General features: G+C 44.5%; 1 protein-coding gene across 1 annotated transcript; it reads left to right on the top strand.

The window, feature by feature from the left end:
• The first annotated feature begins 283 nt into the window (after positions 1-283).
• Positions 284-15,005, top strand: LOC147730542 (gamma-crystallin-1-like). The gene is made up of 3 exons (XM_086958583.1): positions 284-545; positions 2,993-3,235; positions 14,672-15,005. Exons 1-3 carry the CDS (start codon positions 537-539, stop codon positions 14,951-14,953), a joined length of 534 nt encoding a protein of 177 aa, XP_086814709.1. The 5' UTR covers positions 284-536; the 3' UTR covers positions 14,954-15,005.
• The last annotated feature ends 2,155 nt before the right edge of the window (positions 15,006-17,160 follow it).

The raw sequence follows: 17,160 nt of genomic DNA, 5'->3' as shown, positions 1-17,160 counted from the left end.
GTGTTTGCCGCCACTGTAAGCTATATTAAAATGTTTTTCATCATTCCCCACCCACTACTCTTTCGTTGATCACTTTTGTTCATCTTTGTGTCTTTAAGCAATGAGATTTTTTTTATACTGCGTTTTCACTACTATTAGTCTTTTCTCTGATAGTCACCGTGTTCTAACAGCGTTGCTATTCCCAATAGAGAGTCAAACTGAAAGCGTTTTACATGTGCCAGAGGTTGCTCAAATAAACCACATTGTCGCCCTTTCGTTAGACTTACATAATGGTTCCAGAAGCCTGCGCTGCCCTGCTTCATAGGACATCAACAATGACCTTTAACCTAAATTGAGCAACACAAACAAACACAAGCTAGAAGCAACATGAGGAACGTTCTACATCGCACTAACAATACTAAACAAAGACTGCTATACATGTTCCTTACTGGGCAGCAACGAGCGCCATTTTAGTGAATAGCAGCTGTAATGCTGGGGTTATAAAAGGGCTGTTGACGGGGAACCCCGAGACATCACTGCCTCTGACACCAGTCACCATGGGAAAGGTAAGAAATCATTGTGGGGGGTGCTCGCTGGAATTACAAGTAGCTCTCTTGATTGATCGTTCCAGCTCTGCTGAACAGCCGTCGTGATCAATATGTATATGGCTGGTTAAATACTTCCAATTATTTACATGAAATGCGGTCTCGTACCATATGAGATAGTGCTACCCGTGGGACTTAGGCTGCCCTTTATACACACTGGCAGAGTCATCCTAAATCTCTTTAGTGGCTCATGCATCACTATTGCTTTGTGTGTTTCAGTCTTGGACGCAATAAGTTAATTTGGCGGATCGAGAACATTGCTGCCTGCGATGACTTGTGATAAGCCCCAAGCTTCAGTAAATGACCTGGATTTACTGTTTATCTGAATTCTCACTTAATACTTTGCACTGTGTGAGAGGCTCGCGAGATGCTATCTTATAAAGCAGGGGTCTCCAACTTTTTCTGCATTCATGGGTACTTGAGTTCAGGGAAAATCATCCCGAGCTACTAATATCAATGTTGCAATTGCGACCACACCAGACAAAATTACTTTATATTCAGGATTAGTAGCAGTGATCAATCACCTCAGTACATCAGGGAGGGTTTCCAGTAGTAATGTAAAAATAGTTTTCAATTTCAAATGCCTCTACATGGATTTACGTAACCCAATGTCTGTGACACCAAGGGTATGGTATTAATAACTAGTCTACATTATATGCCAGTCAAATGTCAGCTTTGAATATATTTTGGAGATTGCACAATTTTCCTCCTAAGGTCAGCGTATGAGTTCTGAAAATGCACACATTTTCGCCTTGATTACACGCTCTCAACTTTATTATACATGGATTAATTCAGCCAAGCAAAAGCTTCTAATTTATTATGCTTGGGTTGCACATATGTGAGCTACTTACAGGTAGCCAGAGAGCTACCAGTAGCTCACAAGCTGCCCCTTGGAGAAGCCTGTTATAAAGCCTTTCTCAAGTGCTTCCGTACCATTAACGTGGCTTCTTGGTGCCCTACGAAGGCAATTCCTTATATTAAGACTGACTGACCAACCATAATAAGGAAACACTGCCTATTTGATTACTGTGAAAACAAGCATTTCTTCCATGACTGCCTACAGTTCGCTATTCTTAGAAAAGGCAAATAATTATGACAGAATGCATCGAAAGTTAAGAGCAAGTCTAAATAAAAGTTACGTTTGCAAGTGTGCGGCAGTCAGGGCTTAATTTGTAGAATAACAAGTGCTGGTGACCTTCTCAGAAAGCCACGGTAGACATTGACAGATGTTGGGAATGCCGAATACCATTTCTGTGCAGTCTTGCTTCCACCTCATGCCTCTTTCTTCCACAGCCATGCACTCCTTGCCACTTTGGGGCATATTTACAAGCCCCAATCGCCACAAAAACGTCATTTTTTTCTGACATGGTGGTGGCAAAAGGGTCTTCGCCTTATTTACAAGGCAGCGTTAAGCCACTTAACATGGCTTAACGATGTCTTGTAAATAAGGCACCCTTTCATGCTACACTTAGCGTGAAAGGGGAGGGCACTGGGTGTTTCTGTAGGCGTTCCACCGTAACACCCATTGACTTTGAAGCTGCCCCTATTTACAAGGGCAGTGTAAATAGAAGGCAGCGCCAAAATTAAGAGCAAGGAAAACCTAGTCTTAAACAGGCAAAACAAAGAGAAATGCTTTATTTCTCCTCATATTTGCTGTTTTCATGTGTGCTCCATGGTGTAGCACACATAGAAACAGCAAAACACCATTGATTGTTTATGTGCACGAAGGTGATCCTTTCTGCACATAAACAATCAATAATAAAAAAATGGCGTTTTGCAACTCCTATTTGTGATGCTCTAAGCAGCACATATAGAAGTTGTGAAGCACCATTAATCACTGTTTATGTGCAGGAAGGGACACCTTCCTGCACATAAACAATCATTCCCCTGCAACGCAGACACCCTTGCACTATGGTGCAAGGGTGCCTGCAAGGGGCTTGGTAGTTAAATTAGCACCAGCGCAGTGAGGAGACGCAGGGCTGCACCATATTCTTGTAAATACAGTGCAGCCCTGAGTTTCAGAAGTGGCGGAGCATGAAGTTAAGCCAAGGAGGCTAACGCCCCGCTCTGCCACTTCTCTCGTAAATATGGGCATTTATTTTTCATTTTTGCTTTTGTTTTCATTGCTGTGGGCTACTGTTCTTCCGTCTCCCTCCTTCTCCTCCTTTACACTTTTAGTATTTTTCTCTTTCTTCCTGGGTATCCATGCCTGGTAACAAAAAGTAAGTTCCGGTTCTCAAAAATTACTCTTGGTGGGCCCACTCATAATTGCCCCATTCATAATTGCTCAAATCTAAAGTCTTCAAATTAACGTTCAGAGAACTTTTTTCAAAACATGGTGAGTGAAAGTCTAACAGCACTCAAAGCTCAAGAAATATGACCAAGCTTTTCAAACAATTTCTCTGCAGATTACCTTCTACGAAGACCGAAATTTTAGTGGTCGCTCCCATGAGTGCCGTTCCGACTGTGCTGATCTGCACTCCTACTTCAGTCGCTGCAACTCTCTCCAGGTGGAAAACGGCAACTGGATGCTCTATGAGCACCCCAACTACAGAGGACACCAGTACTACTTGAGAAGAGGCGAGTACCCCGATTACCAGCGGTGGATGGGGTACAACGACTCCATCAGATCCTGCCGGATCATCCCTGAAGTAAGTTGAGCATTATTCAATCAAAACATTATGTGTGATTAAGAGTATTAATTATTTTTTCTTATGTTACAATGATAAACATCTACTCCTCATCCAACTGAAAAACAATGTTACACTCACACATCAGGCATCTCCAACTATACTGCTCATTCTGAGTTGTGTTATTTCATCCAAAGTGGTAACTACAGGTGATATTTGGGGGGCGGATGTGGCCTAATGGCTAAGGTGGACGATCTCAAATCTGGGAAAATGGGTTTGAATCTTGGCAATGACCTTCAAAATCCTGTGATTCTGGGCAAATCACTTAATCTCCCCGTGCCTAGTAACAATGAATGTGTCCCTGTGTAATGCAACTGGTGCTCATATAAAGCACTCTGATAACTGATATCTTTGGGGACAAATTTGTGCCATATAAAACTAAAACTAAAATAAAAAAATGCAATACGCAAACTGGAATAATCACTTCTAAGAGATCTGTATTGGATTGTGTGGTCTAGACTATGGAGTGGCGACGGCCAATGATCACACCACACTTTAGGGTCCCACCACGAGTGGTAAGCCCACCTTTATTTATTACCTACAGCCACAGCTGGCCATCGGCATGTGTGCCTCACATAAATTGCAATCAAGAGCCAGGTGTCTCACTAAATCCCATCCAACCTTTCAAGTTCAACAAAACACACAAACAAATACAAACATAAAGTCCTTCAGATTCAGGAAGTATGTGGGTCCCATTCTTGTCAGCTCTCCAGCGTGCCAGTATCAGCACAGAAAGGCTTGTAGCCTATGATTAGGATGGGGGACGGCCCTTAGGCATCAGTGTCCCCTGATGCCACTTTCAGGGCAAGGGGGGCAAAATCGTCACTCTCAAACTCAGATGCATTTGGGATGCTCTCCTCCCATTGACACCCTCCTCCCGGCATGAACATGCCATCGTCCCTTCGCACCCCTTCGATCCTGTTGATATCCAGCTCGTAGGTGATTTCGTCTTCTTCGGCCTCATCACATTCTCCCCAGGGAACCTTCCAAATCCAAGACTCATTTCTTGATACCTCTGTAGCTCTGTGCCTCACTGTCACAAGGGTGCCACGAACATTCACAACCTTCCAGGTTTTTCTTTCGACAAGAGTCCTAAATTTCCAACCGGGATGTCAGTCCCAGATGATCACTCGGTCTCCCTCCTGTATGGTGGGGTTTACAGCTCTTCTCACTTGGTTATCCCAATTGTTATTGCTATGTCTTTACTTCTGGGCTGCCTGGGCATCCAGCACTAGAGGCTACCAGTTCGAGCTGAAGGGCAACAGGTCCCTTGCCGGCTATTTCATCAATTGATCACTTGGTGCGCATCCAGTAGTGCTGTGAGGAGTTAGCCTGTGGGATCTTAAAAACTGATGCAAACAGGCCTTTAGGTCTTCTCCTTTGTCCACACCAATGTGGCGAGCTTTGTTGAGGGTCCTCATAAACCTCTCTACCTCCCAATTGGCTTGAGGCATCTGCAGTGTAATACAATGGTGTCAAATGTTGATATGTTGCATGAACTCCTTGAAGTCATAACCCTGAAAGGGAGGGCCATTATCAGTTTTGATTTTCATCTGCAGTCCTAGGATTGCAAGCAAACTGTCCAACCCTGGTTTGACACACTCAAATGCCGTGGAGCATACCAGTTAGACTATGGGGAATTTGGTATGGCTATTCACCAGAACAAGAGTCAGTCGACTGTGACGGAAGATCCAAAGTCCATGCTGAGGGATGGCCATGGCATGGTACAGGGAGCTTCAGTGATGATCGGAGCCAGAGGCAGATTTCCAACCTTGATGATGCACGATGGGAAGTTTTTGACCATATCTTTGGTCAGCTGATCAATACTAGGAAACCACACCTTATGCCTAAGCCTGGCTTTCATCTTCACTAACCCTTAATGGGCCATTTCCAGAGTGCAATCCCACAAGCTGTGGCATATCACGACCTGCTGACCCCTAAGGATGACACCTTCCTTGCTCTGGCTGAACTCATCATGACACCCTCACATCCAGGCGTCCTTTTCCTCCGGATTTAGGTCACTCATTCCATCTAGGAGGTTCCTCCAGTGAGGCCTTTTCAAGTGCCTCAATCACCCTTCTGAGGCAAGGATCTGTCAGAGTCGCTTCCGCAACTTCTAAAATGGTCCTTGGGCATACAGCCTTGACTACCAACCTTAAGAAGTCTTCCACCCAGGGATCGTTTTCTCGTGGATTGCATGGATATTCTGCGAGAGGGTGCTGGGAGAGGTAATCTGCTAGGTTGTTAGTTCGTGGCCGGTAAATCACAGTGAAAGAGTACTGTTGGAGCTGGACAGCCCATCTCTATATCCTGGGTGGGCCATTTCTGGTGGATCCTGAAAACAGCAGTGCCAATAGTTTGTTGTATGGTACCACGTGGAAGCTCTGCCCACACAAATACAAAGGGAAGTGTTTGCACACCAAACGGATTGCTAGCTCCTCTCATTCAATTATGGACGTAGTATCAGTCCGGATTTCATAAGTATGACCTTGTAGGTATCTCTGTGGTAAAAGATTTGGTTAAAAAGGGGAAGATACTTACGTTTGAGGAACTCCATAAACAGTACCAACTGGCTCAGGGTGAGACGTATAGGTACCTGCAGATACGCCATGCTCTTGGAGCGGCCTTCTCATCTTTCACGGACATTCCAGATTCTTCGCCGCTCGAAGATAGGTTGTTAGATGGACCTTTTGATTCGAAAGCTATCTCACTCACAGACAAGAAATTATGCAATAATCTTCCAGATACCTTCCCAAGACTCAGGGAGAGATGGCAGGACGATTTAGGGGTGATTACTGATGAAGACTGGCAGGAGGCTTTGATGTCTCCGCGGGAGGTGGCCATTACGCAAAAGCTCAGGTTGATTCAGCTCCGGATATTGCACCACTCGTATATGACGGGACCGACTTTGGTGAAGGTGGGTTCGCGGTCGGACGATCTCTGCCTGAGGGGATTTGGCCAACAGGCCACGTTTTACCATATGCTCTGGAGCTGCCCAGGGTTGCGGGTCCTATGGGAGGGAGCCACGGAACACATGCATAAAACCCAACATAAGGAGTTGGTCCTAACGACACGACCTGGGGTTCTTAACCCTTTAAGCGGGCCGACAGCACCACTACCTCTGTAGTGCTGCCATCGGCCGTTGGATGTTCCAACTGCACCTGCGCAATGGAACGTCCAGCACTGGAGCTGGACGTTCCATAGCAGCTAAGGTGTTAACTATCTGGGAGGCAACTGACCTGACGGAAGTAGAGAAGCAATTTATGATGCTGGGCTATACCCTGGTCAAAAGGGAGATAGCGAAAGGTTGGGGGGGGAGCAAACACACTGAGTGTCCATGTGTGGGCGAAAGAGTTGGATAGATGCATGTTGCCGGAAACGGAAGTGTTTATAGCACGGGGGTGCCCCAAGAAATGGGACCGAAAGTGGTCAAACTGGAATAGGTACTGGGGAGATATTGTGGTGTCCCCAACAGTGGAATTGGAAATGCATCACAGTACAGGTGGTGCTGAAGCTATGTAATGCATAAATGATGTTAGATAACTGTCCAAATCCACTATTCTGTAAGTCCTACAGTAATGTCCTTGTATCCACATGTTTTGCTGTTACTAATATAAACATTTAAATAAAAAAAGAAAAAAAAATGATGGACGTAGTGGGTTTCCACTGCTGTGAAGGCACCCATTTGTCTCTGTTCAACCTCTGTAACAACTCAGCGCCCAGCCCTACGAGAGTGGCTTCTACAATAAGCCCAGTCTGGCATGCCAGATGGAAGTATGCCAAGAGGGCATCCTGAAGAAAGGCTTTCTTTATATCCTTGAAGGCTTGAGCTTGAGCTGTCTGGCTTGTCCACTCCCACCAGGCCTCTTTTTTTACGAGTAACCTCAGCGGTTCAGAGAGTGTTGCCAGATTCGGAATGAACTGGCTGCAGTAATTGGCCATTTCCAATGAACTGCGGATCTCTGCTGGGTTTCAGAGGATTGCAGCTTTCCTGATGGCCTCCACCTTTTGGCTTTCATTATATTCTTGAAGGCTTGAGCTTGAGCTTGAGCTGTCTGGCTTGTACACTCCCACTGGGCCTCTTTTTTCACGAGTAACCTCAGCGTTTCAGAGAGTGTTGCCAAATTCAGAATGAACTGGCTGCAGTAATTGGAAATTTCCAATAAACTGCGGATCTCTGCTGGGTTTCAGAGGATTGCAGCTTTCCTGATGGCCTCCACCTTTCGGGGTTCAACATGCAGACCGTCTTTTGAGAATTTATACCCAAAGAATTGAATGTCGTTCAAGTAGAACAGTCACTTCTGGTGGTGAAGCCTGAGGCTACATTCCCAAGCCATTTCCGGGTTTCACGCGCTACATGCCGGAGTTGTTGGCAGTGTATGCGACCTGCAAAGAAGTTGTGATTCATTTCCCAGACTGAAGCTGACGGTGAAATTACCTTCACTGCCAAGTGTAGTTTCAAATACAGCGCCAAATAGTGGTGACAAAATCCTCCACGATCAAGACCGGACACACTATGCGTGTACCGGATATTTTATGGCGATCCCATGCATGGATGTGTATCTTAACAGCCAGAATATCACACAAGTGTCTTCCTCTGAATCAAGAATATTTGTGGTCCTGATGAGAACCGGACAAAGGGTCCAGTTTGAAACGCGTCAACCTTGTTGTGTTTCCCTGTTAAAAAACAAAAAAGATTATGTGAAGATTCACTAATGTGACGTGTGGTTCATTTCTTGATGTTTTTGTGCGAAAAACCTGTAAATAGAACTTTTCCTGCACTTTTTTTCTTCAAATAGGTATATTTATTATTTGACGTGGGATTCAGTGCGTGTGGTGACTGGTTCAGGTGTGACTGTTTTGGTTGTGTTTTGGGATGTTGAAACAGAATGGTAGTATTTGAGTGAGTAAGAGAGAAAGATTGAATGAAGGTGTCTAAGTGAAGTGTGCATTGTGGTCTGTTGAATTTGGTTACGTTTTTTGAGTTGTCTTTTGTTTTACACATATTTGTAAAGTGTTTGTGGTTTTCTTGAATTAAGATCTAAAGGAGTTTCTAAATAATAAAACAGACATTGATGGATTAAAATTACGGATGCATCTATATGTTTTATTCATAAAGGATAAGCTTTAAGCGATGTTGGTAATTTATTCTCAGTATTGGCAATTGTAGTGTTTGGTGCATTCCGCTAGTCAGAGTAGGGTTGCCCGAAGTCTGGCATGATGTTCCTCCAGGGCGGTAGAATAAATGAGAATGTTGTACTGACGTTCAACACTCACACAAACTTGAGAGGCAACTTTACATGAGAACATGAATAAAGGCAAGTACAACATGAACAGATGAACAGAGAGGTCCTTCCATTGATTCTACAGATTTGTATCCAAAATCTTCTGTTACGAATACAGTTGTGCACAGCCAACATGATTCACCCGGTTATAGGCTTTTTTAGGGCTTGTGGCACAATCCAAATATTGTGATGTGTCTCTTGGGAAACAACCTTTACAATGCAGTCATTACATCGCACTACCTGTACATAGCAGTTATTACAATGCAACATCCTTTACATTGCATGTCATTACAACGCAGCCATTACATTGCATGTCACTACAACGCATGTCATTACAATGCATGTCACTACAATGTAGGCACTACATCGCAAGTCATTACAACATATACCATTACAACGCACAGTACCCTTACACTATCCAACACTTACCCTACTGTTGCACTCACTGGAGTTAGAATAGTAATTTCTACCCCTACAATATCCAACACTTACACTACTGTTGCCCTCACTGGAGTTAGAATAGTAATTATTACCCCTATACTATCCAACACTTACCTTAAATGCAATGTAATGGTATGCGATGTAAAGGTTTAAAGTGATGTAATGGAATGCGTTGTAACAGTAGTTTCTGAAAATGCGATGTAATGTCATGCCATGTAAAAGAATGTGTTGTAAAGGATGTTGCGATGTAAAAACTGTGTTGTAAAGGCATTCATTGTAAATGTATGCATTGTAACGTCATACATTTGTGTCTCTTAATTTCTTGATGCCAATGCAGGATCACTCTTAGCATCCATTCATCTGGGGTTATGTCTGGCAGTCAATGATTTGCTCTCACCTGTTTAGCGTCTTCCTGCACTATCTTGCGTTCAACACCCCTATCAGCCAAAAGAGCGCCTCCCTAATCACTTCCTGAAAGACCTCTGCTGCCGCTGAGACCCCAAAACTGAGTCTCCTGAACTGTCTCAGTCCTATGTGGGTGGAGAAGGACATGATATATCTGCTGGGTCCCTCCAGAGTAAGCTAGTGATAGCCAGAGTTCAGATCCAGCTTGGAGAACGACTTTGCTCTAATGAGATTAGACACAATTTCATCTATGGTTGGCATCAGGTGCCTTTCCCGACAAATGGCCTTGTTGTGCAGGCTCATGTCAACACATAATCGGCTCACTCCAGGCTGTTTTGGTATTGGAGAGATTACTAACAGGGAGACCCAAGGCGTGGGCCCAGTCACTTTTTCAATGACCCAATCTCTCTCCAGCTGTACCAGTTTCTTTTCGTTGGGGGTCATAGATGAAACGGGACCCTCTAGTGTTGGAAGGCTACTGGTTCCACTGATTCATCGATGCAGAGTCTCACTTATACCCCTTAAACAACTACGCCCCTTAAAGAGTTCTGGAAACTCCCATAGCACGTTGTATGCATGCAACTGGTGCACCTGCTACGCAAAACACACTGGCCCTAGGTCTTCTGCTGTGTGGCATCCTGGCAGTGTCCCTTTGATGTCCTTTGTCACATGAAACTTGGCCCTCGTCTTCATGTCTCCTGCCGTAACCACTAAATTGATGGTTCCTCTTAAAGGGATGGGGTCTGTTCCGCCATATGTGTAAATCCTGGCAGCAGTAGGGCTTATCTCTGGCGGGGGTTTCAATTTAAAAACTGATCCTCGTTCATGACATTTACTGATGCTGCTGTGTTGATGAGCGCGGTGATGGTGGTCCCATCCACTTTGAATTGCAACATCGGGCGAGGTCTTTCCTTTTGGTTGCCCCTTCTGGCAAATGACATGATGGAAACATCTTCATTGTCTAGGCAATCTTCTGCTGCCACTGCCATTGGTGCCTTTCGCTCTACCCCTCCCTCCAGAGACAGGTGCTGATGCTTGCTTTCCTTCCTCCTCTCACCTCTACGCCGTCATAGGGGCATTGTAACATTCCTTCGCGAAATGGTTCTGGCACCCGCACTTCAGGCACGCCTTCCCCTGGGCAGGGGAACCTCTTTGCGGGTGACAGGCCAAACCGTAGTTTCCCCATGATTTCTCTAATGACTTGGAGGTGCCTCTCCCCTTTGGTTTTCTTAGACGCACCTGAACCACATCCACCTGCTCCTCCTTTATCTTCATTCCCCTCGCAGAGTTAGCGGGTGTTGCACTGCATGATAGGGCAGACGCCATCTCACTGGCCCTGCTATTGGCTAACTCATGGGATCTGGCCAACACCAAGATGCCATCCAACATGGTGACAGGTTGCCGCAGGATTAGTTTTTGCAAGTTGGATGAGCAGCATCTTTGAATCAGCTGTGTCCTGAATTCATCTTGTCTGTCAATCCTATCGCAGGTCCTCGCCAGCCATCCCAATTTTACAGAGAACGCGTTGACAGATTCGCTTTCTGTTAGAATTGCTTGTCTTCATTTAAATCTCAAATCCAATTGGGATCAATGTGTCTGTCAAGTGCCAGACCGCTGCTTTGCAAGCGTCAAGTAGATTTTTCAATAGGTTGCACAGTTCATCGCCTCCTAGATACAACATCATGGAGCATATGATGGCGCCATCTTTTCACATGTGGTACAGAAATAATGTCTCACTCTCCCTATCCACTGGCACCTCCTTGGAACTGCTGTCACCAGGTTTGCAAACTGGCTGAATGGCGGTACTGCGGCAACTGGTATTGATGTGCTTCTAGTCTGATCGGGGCGGGGGGGGGGGTTCTGCCACTTGCTATGGCGCACCTGGGGCCGCCTGGGGCATGGTATAGGTCTATAGTGTGCACCTTGAGCCAGTTCACTCCCACATATTGTGAAGTCCTTTGGCCCTCATGGCACTGAGTGTCTTTCCCTTTCCTTATATTTATTTATTTCAAATGTAGAGAGTTCAATCCGTGCCCCAAGAGAAACAGGCTTACTTGCTTGGAAGAGGATGTCTGTAACCCTTCCTTCTGCTTTCCTACTGTAACTGGGTCCTTGCGATCTTCCTGCTTTGTTGTTGCTGAGGGCGTGGTACCTTCACTGCAGATCGGCCTTTGCTCCTTAGTAGGGACAATAAACACAGGCTCATTAATTCTTTTTAACCACATCTCTGCCTTACTTACTTGTACCCTTTCTTTTAATTGGAGACCGGATGCCAAGCTTCCTCACATGCCTCCTAGGCCTCTCAGGCTGATCTCATCTGTTGCGCGTCTGAGATGCGTTCAGCTGCCTTGACACAGCCTCCGTTTTTCTGCTGGATCGGCGTTGGAGATAGTGGCCGCTGTGCATGTGCAACTCACAAGTAAGAGCCGGGTGGCTCCCTACAATCTGTATGCAATAACTCCGAGTCTGTGGACTCTGCCTCTCCTGGGGCTGTGACAAGCAGCATTGCACAACTAAGCCTAAGCATGCTGCAGTCTGGAGGAAGTAGTGAATGCTCTACCAGAAAAGGCACATGAATTTTCATCGCTCCTATCCCCATTCAACACATTCACCCTCCACTAGCAGTACACCTGCCATTTTCTGGCTGCTTAGAGGAGGCGGAAAATGTCAGTGGTGTGTTGCCGATTTGGTGACTCAGTGTTTGGAAAAGCAACCAGTACATTTGACTGCAAGTGGTTATTTCCCCTTCTAGGGAAAGAAAACTTGAAATGGCCAAGCTTTGCATTGCAGATATCATCAGTAAACTTAATCTGCCCCTCCATCTCCTTTGCAAACTCCAGACAACTTGTAATGATGCCCTACCTTGGCTAGATTCCTTCTCGATGTTCTGAGTTGCAGTTCTAATTATTGAACTCCTGTGGCAGGATCATGCAAACAGACTTGAACTGGTGGTATTCAAATTGGTTGGTGCTTAAAGCTTGCTAGATGGTGCTATCAGATTGCATCATATATGCATCATATAGTGTACTTTTTATTGTTATTACTCTTTCAATAAATAATATTATCACAAGAAATTCCAATATGGTAGCCAAGCACAACCGCCACTTATAAAACCTGCTTACTTAATCTAGCAGCTTGTTTTCCATTGTGAAGGAGAAACAGAAAGACTAAAATCCACCTGTCCACTGGCATCATAGAGTTAACGCCGGCAATGAGCTGCAGTATGAGGTTAGATATTTGTACCTATAGAGTATTGAAAGGCGTTTAAAGTCCCTTTACAGGTTAATTTTGGTAACACATGATGTATTTTAAATAGGAAATAATTAATATAATTTATTATAGAAGTACAGACTTAAAAACTCAGGGCCAGAATTTTTAAGCCTTTGGATTGTCCTTGCATCCTGCAAGACAACGCAAGGCCAACGCAAGTGCTTTGATGGTACTATTTACAAAACCACGCAAGGGGCTATTTGCATTGCCTTGCATGGCTTTGTAATGTAATGCAATGCAGCTGCTTGCACTGGGTTTCTTTACATTTCAATCTGGGAGGCATGCCATGAGTAGAGCATTGGCTTTCTCATGCATCCTCCCAGGGTTTTTGGTAGATTTCCAGTTTTACTAAAGCTACCAAACTGGGGAATGCTTCAAAATGCTATGCCTTCCCCAGTGAGACGGCACAACGAGAAATATTTGTAATTGTCCAATTGTTTCCTCTTTCCATGTATACTGCATTCTGCAGCGCAAGTAGAAAGAGGAAAATGCATTTAAGAGTGTTTTATGCAGAAGTGTGGCTCAATGGTTAGAGCGGCACACCCTGATGCAGAGGTCTAGCCCGGGACCAGGGTTCAAATCCCGCCTCGGCGGGTCTTGGGCTCCATTTCCGCGGACCTGATAATTCTCGCCTCGGTGCCTATTCTAATCATGGGTCCCACTCTGCAACTCTGGGCAATAGCTTGCTTAACCCCATGGCTGCTCAGCATATTTTCCTGCTGTGCTGAGATTTTCAAAATGCCATGCTTCATGACGAGCTGGGCTCGTCATCAGCCTGGGAGGAGGCTACTCCATGACGAGCCCAGCTCGTCATGAGCCTGGAAGGGGTTAATCTCCACAACCGCCCCAACGCTAGGATGCCTGGCTTCACCTTGGGGGTGCCCAGGAGTGGACACTTCACAGGGAAAAGCCAGGAAGGGTTCCACAGCGGTATGCGTACAAGCGCCTGAGATACCCCTTCGGGGGTCGATTCGGTGCACTATACAAATACTACTACATTTACATTTACAGGAAGGAGTACCTTCATGCTCAAAAACAATCCTGCCTGTAACACATGCACCCTTGCAAGGGTTCCTGAGCTGGCACTAGTCCACAAATATTCTTTGAGAATGTGGTAAATTTATGCTCCCTCCCTTTTGGGCAACAACTTTGCTAGCTGCCCTACGTTGCCTGAAATATTAGTAAATGTGCTCCTCATTCTTAAATAAAATGGCACAGGGGCTAAATAGAATACTGACTGTTGCACTGGGTCTCAATTTCCAACACCCACATTCTCATAAAACACTTGACTCTCCCTTCTGGGCCAACAACAGATTAAACATTTTCAACTGCTGACTGGAGGAATCAGACTATGGGGCCTTTCCTACTGCATCGTAATCAGCTGTTCAGATTAATTTCCGACCAACACATTTGGATGGAGTCGGTCAGAAAGGAATCCAAACTTGATTTCCGAATAGCTTCAGATGGCTTTAGAGAGCCCTCTGACATTTGGAAAGCCTCCAGTAATCTCTTTCCGCCCGAGGGATAACAATGTCGGATTCCGACTGCCTTTCTGTGCCGCCTTTCTGACACAGAAAGGCTGTCGGAAGTCGACTTTGGGGGCCCCCTGCAATGCCACCATAGGTGCAGGGCCTCCGGTTGGAGGCCATGGGGGCACCTATGATGCCCCCTTTTTCGATCCCTGCACCCTGTGGCAGGCACCTCATGGCCTTTGTGAATACCGAAAGTTGTAAAGTTAGACTTTCCGCTCAGTTTACCTTTTTGAATCAGGCCCTATGTGTTAATAAATATCATGCAATTACATTTCTGAAGAACCTATTTGTTATTATATTTCATTTTAAATGCTCATTATTTTGCCCCTTATAAATGCAAACTAAAACAGTGTTTCAGGAATATGTAAAAAGTTTTAATTGCCATGTTGGACTACTTATTATTTTTAATGAATCTATAAATCTAATGTCTCTTTCCACATCTTCTCTTCTTATCTTTATCATAGTACCGTGGTTCTTTCCGCATCAGGCTGTACGAGAGAGGTGACTTCGGAGGCCAGATGATGGACTTCACAGATGACTGCCCAAATGTATATGACCGGTTCCGCTTCAATGACATCCACTCCTGCAATGTGCAAGATGGGCACTGGGTCTTCTATGATGAGTCCAACTACAGAGGACGTCAGTACTACCTGAGTCCAGGAGAGTACAAAAGATACAACGACTGGGGTGCCACAAACCCTAGGATTGGCTCTTTCAGGCGAATGAGTTTTTTCTCAAGTACTTGAAATTAATATTTTGTAGCTTACTTCGGAATCTCTCAATAAAACCTTGATAAAATATGGTGAGTTCAATAATTCATTATCTGCCTGAATAAAGAGATAAATATAGCAGGCAGTGACCATAATCTCTTTATCAACTACATGATCTCTTGTATCACACACAGACTGGTGAGCCACAGGTCTCTGATGACTCAAGCCAATCAGTAAGTCAATAATTCAATGCACCAGATAATCTTTTCTTTATCACTGGTTTAAAGATAGGACTGCCACTATTTATATATATTGTCATTCTTCACAAATTCATTAAATTCAGTCCAGTGTTTTGTTTCAATCTGCTCTTCAGCTCCAAACTAGCCTGAAGAAAGGTAACTTAATAGGAATGATTAAGTGGAATGTTGTACCTTTTTTAGTTGACAAATTATATTGATTTTTTTAAAAAATTAAAATACCTACGCTCATCAGGTAATTAAAAAAACAATTTTTGAACCTTATAACATTTGCCCATGTATTTTTCGAAAACCAGAGTTCCAAAATACATTTCTTGGTAATATAGAAAGCTGACATAGACCAAAGACCGCAGAGTAGCGATCATGTGCCCAGTGTTGCAACAACCCTATGTACATTTACATTTTATAACTGGAAGAATTGCCCTAGATCTCTGATATCATACAAGGACATGCATACTTTATGTGATTTTGCACAGAAGAAGTTTCACAACAATAACAAATAATAAGGGTTGAAAATGCACCTCCCACAACACACATTGATTTATTAGGAGATTATGGCCTGATTCACAAACTGCATTTTGTTGCGTGTAAAGTAGTGTTACAGTACTGACACTCATCTACTACAAAGTGCTATTCACAAACCTATGACCGCAAACCTCCACCACCATCTCTCCTATCTTTTGTGTACAGAGATATCTGCCGCAGTGGGGGAGATCTCCTCACAAGTCAGTATACTTTTTTTGGGTACATTTGCGAGGTGTAACTGGCAGTGGCTAGAAAAAGGTGAATGTTTGTTACTAAATGGAAGGGATTCAGGCAGTGCTGGGTCCAAAGATGTGCTCAAAAGCCCACATCTGGTGCTGTTGAAATTCAGTATTCCAAATTCCAAGACAGTGTAGTTTTGATTCCACCTCATCCTTATTAAATCAACCCCCAGTGACACCATGCCCTTTTTTCTCACTCTTACTGGTTCTCACTTTTTCTGTTTCTCAAGGTGTTTCCATCTTTCTCTTCTTCCTTCTTTCTTTTTTGTCTGTTTATCTCTCACTCTTGCTCTGGGTCAGAGTTTGATGGGGAAAACTAGTGCCAGTCCCCTAAGATGAGTGCCGGTAGGTCTCTTCTGCAACCCCTGGCTCAAAGTAAGCACTAGATTTAGGCACAGTTGAGGACGGGTTTAGGGAGCGACATGCTAATACAAAAACATGCCAACAAAACCGTAAGACTAATACTAGTCACAAACAACACTTCTAAAGTTATTACATCCCTAAAGGTGTGAAATGTATGTACTCCATCCCGGTCTTGGAGTAAAACAAGCACAGTATATTGCAACTGACAGTTGCTGCAACACATTCCCATGGAAAACAATTGAGGTGTGGAAATAAAATACCCCATTGGAACTAATATTGAATTAAGTGGAGTGGTGTAGCTCACTGGTTAGAGGCGGCAGACCCGGGAGCAGAAGTCGGCCGGGACCAGGGTTCAATTCCCAACGCGGCAGGGTCGTGGACTTTGGTCAGCGGACTCGATACTTCTCGCTTCGGTGCCTACTCTAATCAGGGGTCCCACTCGCCAACTTTGGGCATCAGCTTGCCTAATCTCCACAACGGCCCCTCCAACGCCAGGGATGCTTGGTTCCACCTTGGGGACTCCCAGCAGAGACCATCCCACAGGGAAAGCCAGGACGGGTTCCCCAGCGTTACACAGCGCCAGGAAACCTCCGGGTAACAGTGCGCTTTACAAGCTCAAACATAATAATAATAATAATAATAATTTACTTATTTCAACATTGTATCCAACATTACTAGTAGCAGCTTTACACTCATAAATCCTGTTGTGGGAGACTCCACGCCATGATTTGAGGGGGTGGAGACGTGAGCCTACATCAATGTGGAAATCTACACTCGGAAATTGTGAATTAAAAGTTATATTAAATATAAACAAGCGAAAATACACATGTATATTTATCTTTGTGAAAATTGCTCTTGT

This window comes from Lissotriton vulgaris, chromosome 2_1 (assembly GCF_964263255.1).
Source record: "Lissotriton vulgaris chromosome 2_1, aLisVul1.2, whole genome shotgun sequence".
In the NCBI taxonomy this organism is placed as follows: Eukaryota; Metazoa; Chordata; class Amphibia; order Caudata; family Salamandridae; genus Lissotriton; species Lissotriton vulgaris.
Note: the sequence above shows the minus strand (reverse complement) of the source record. Positions and strands in the feature narration are given on the sequence as shown.

Bases quoted from the DNA above. Each gene is read 5' to 3' on its own strand.
- LOC147730542 (XM_086958583.1), top strand. The intron at 3,236-14,671 runs GTAAGTTGAGCA...TCTTTATCATAG, and splicing joins CCTGCCGGATCATCCCTGAA to TACCGTGGTTCTTTCCGCAT.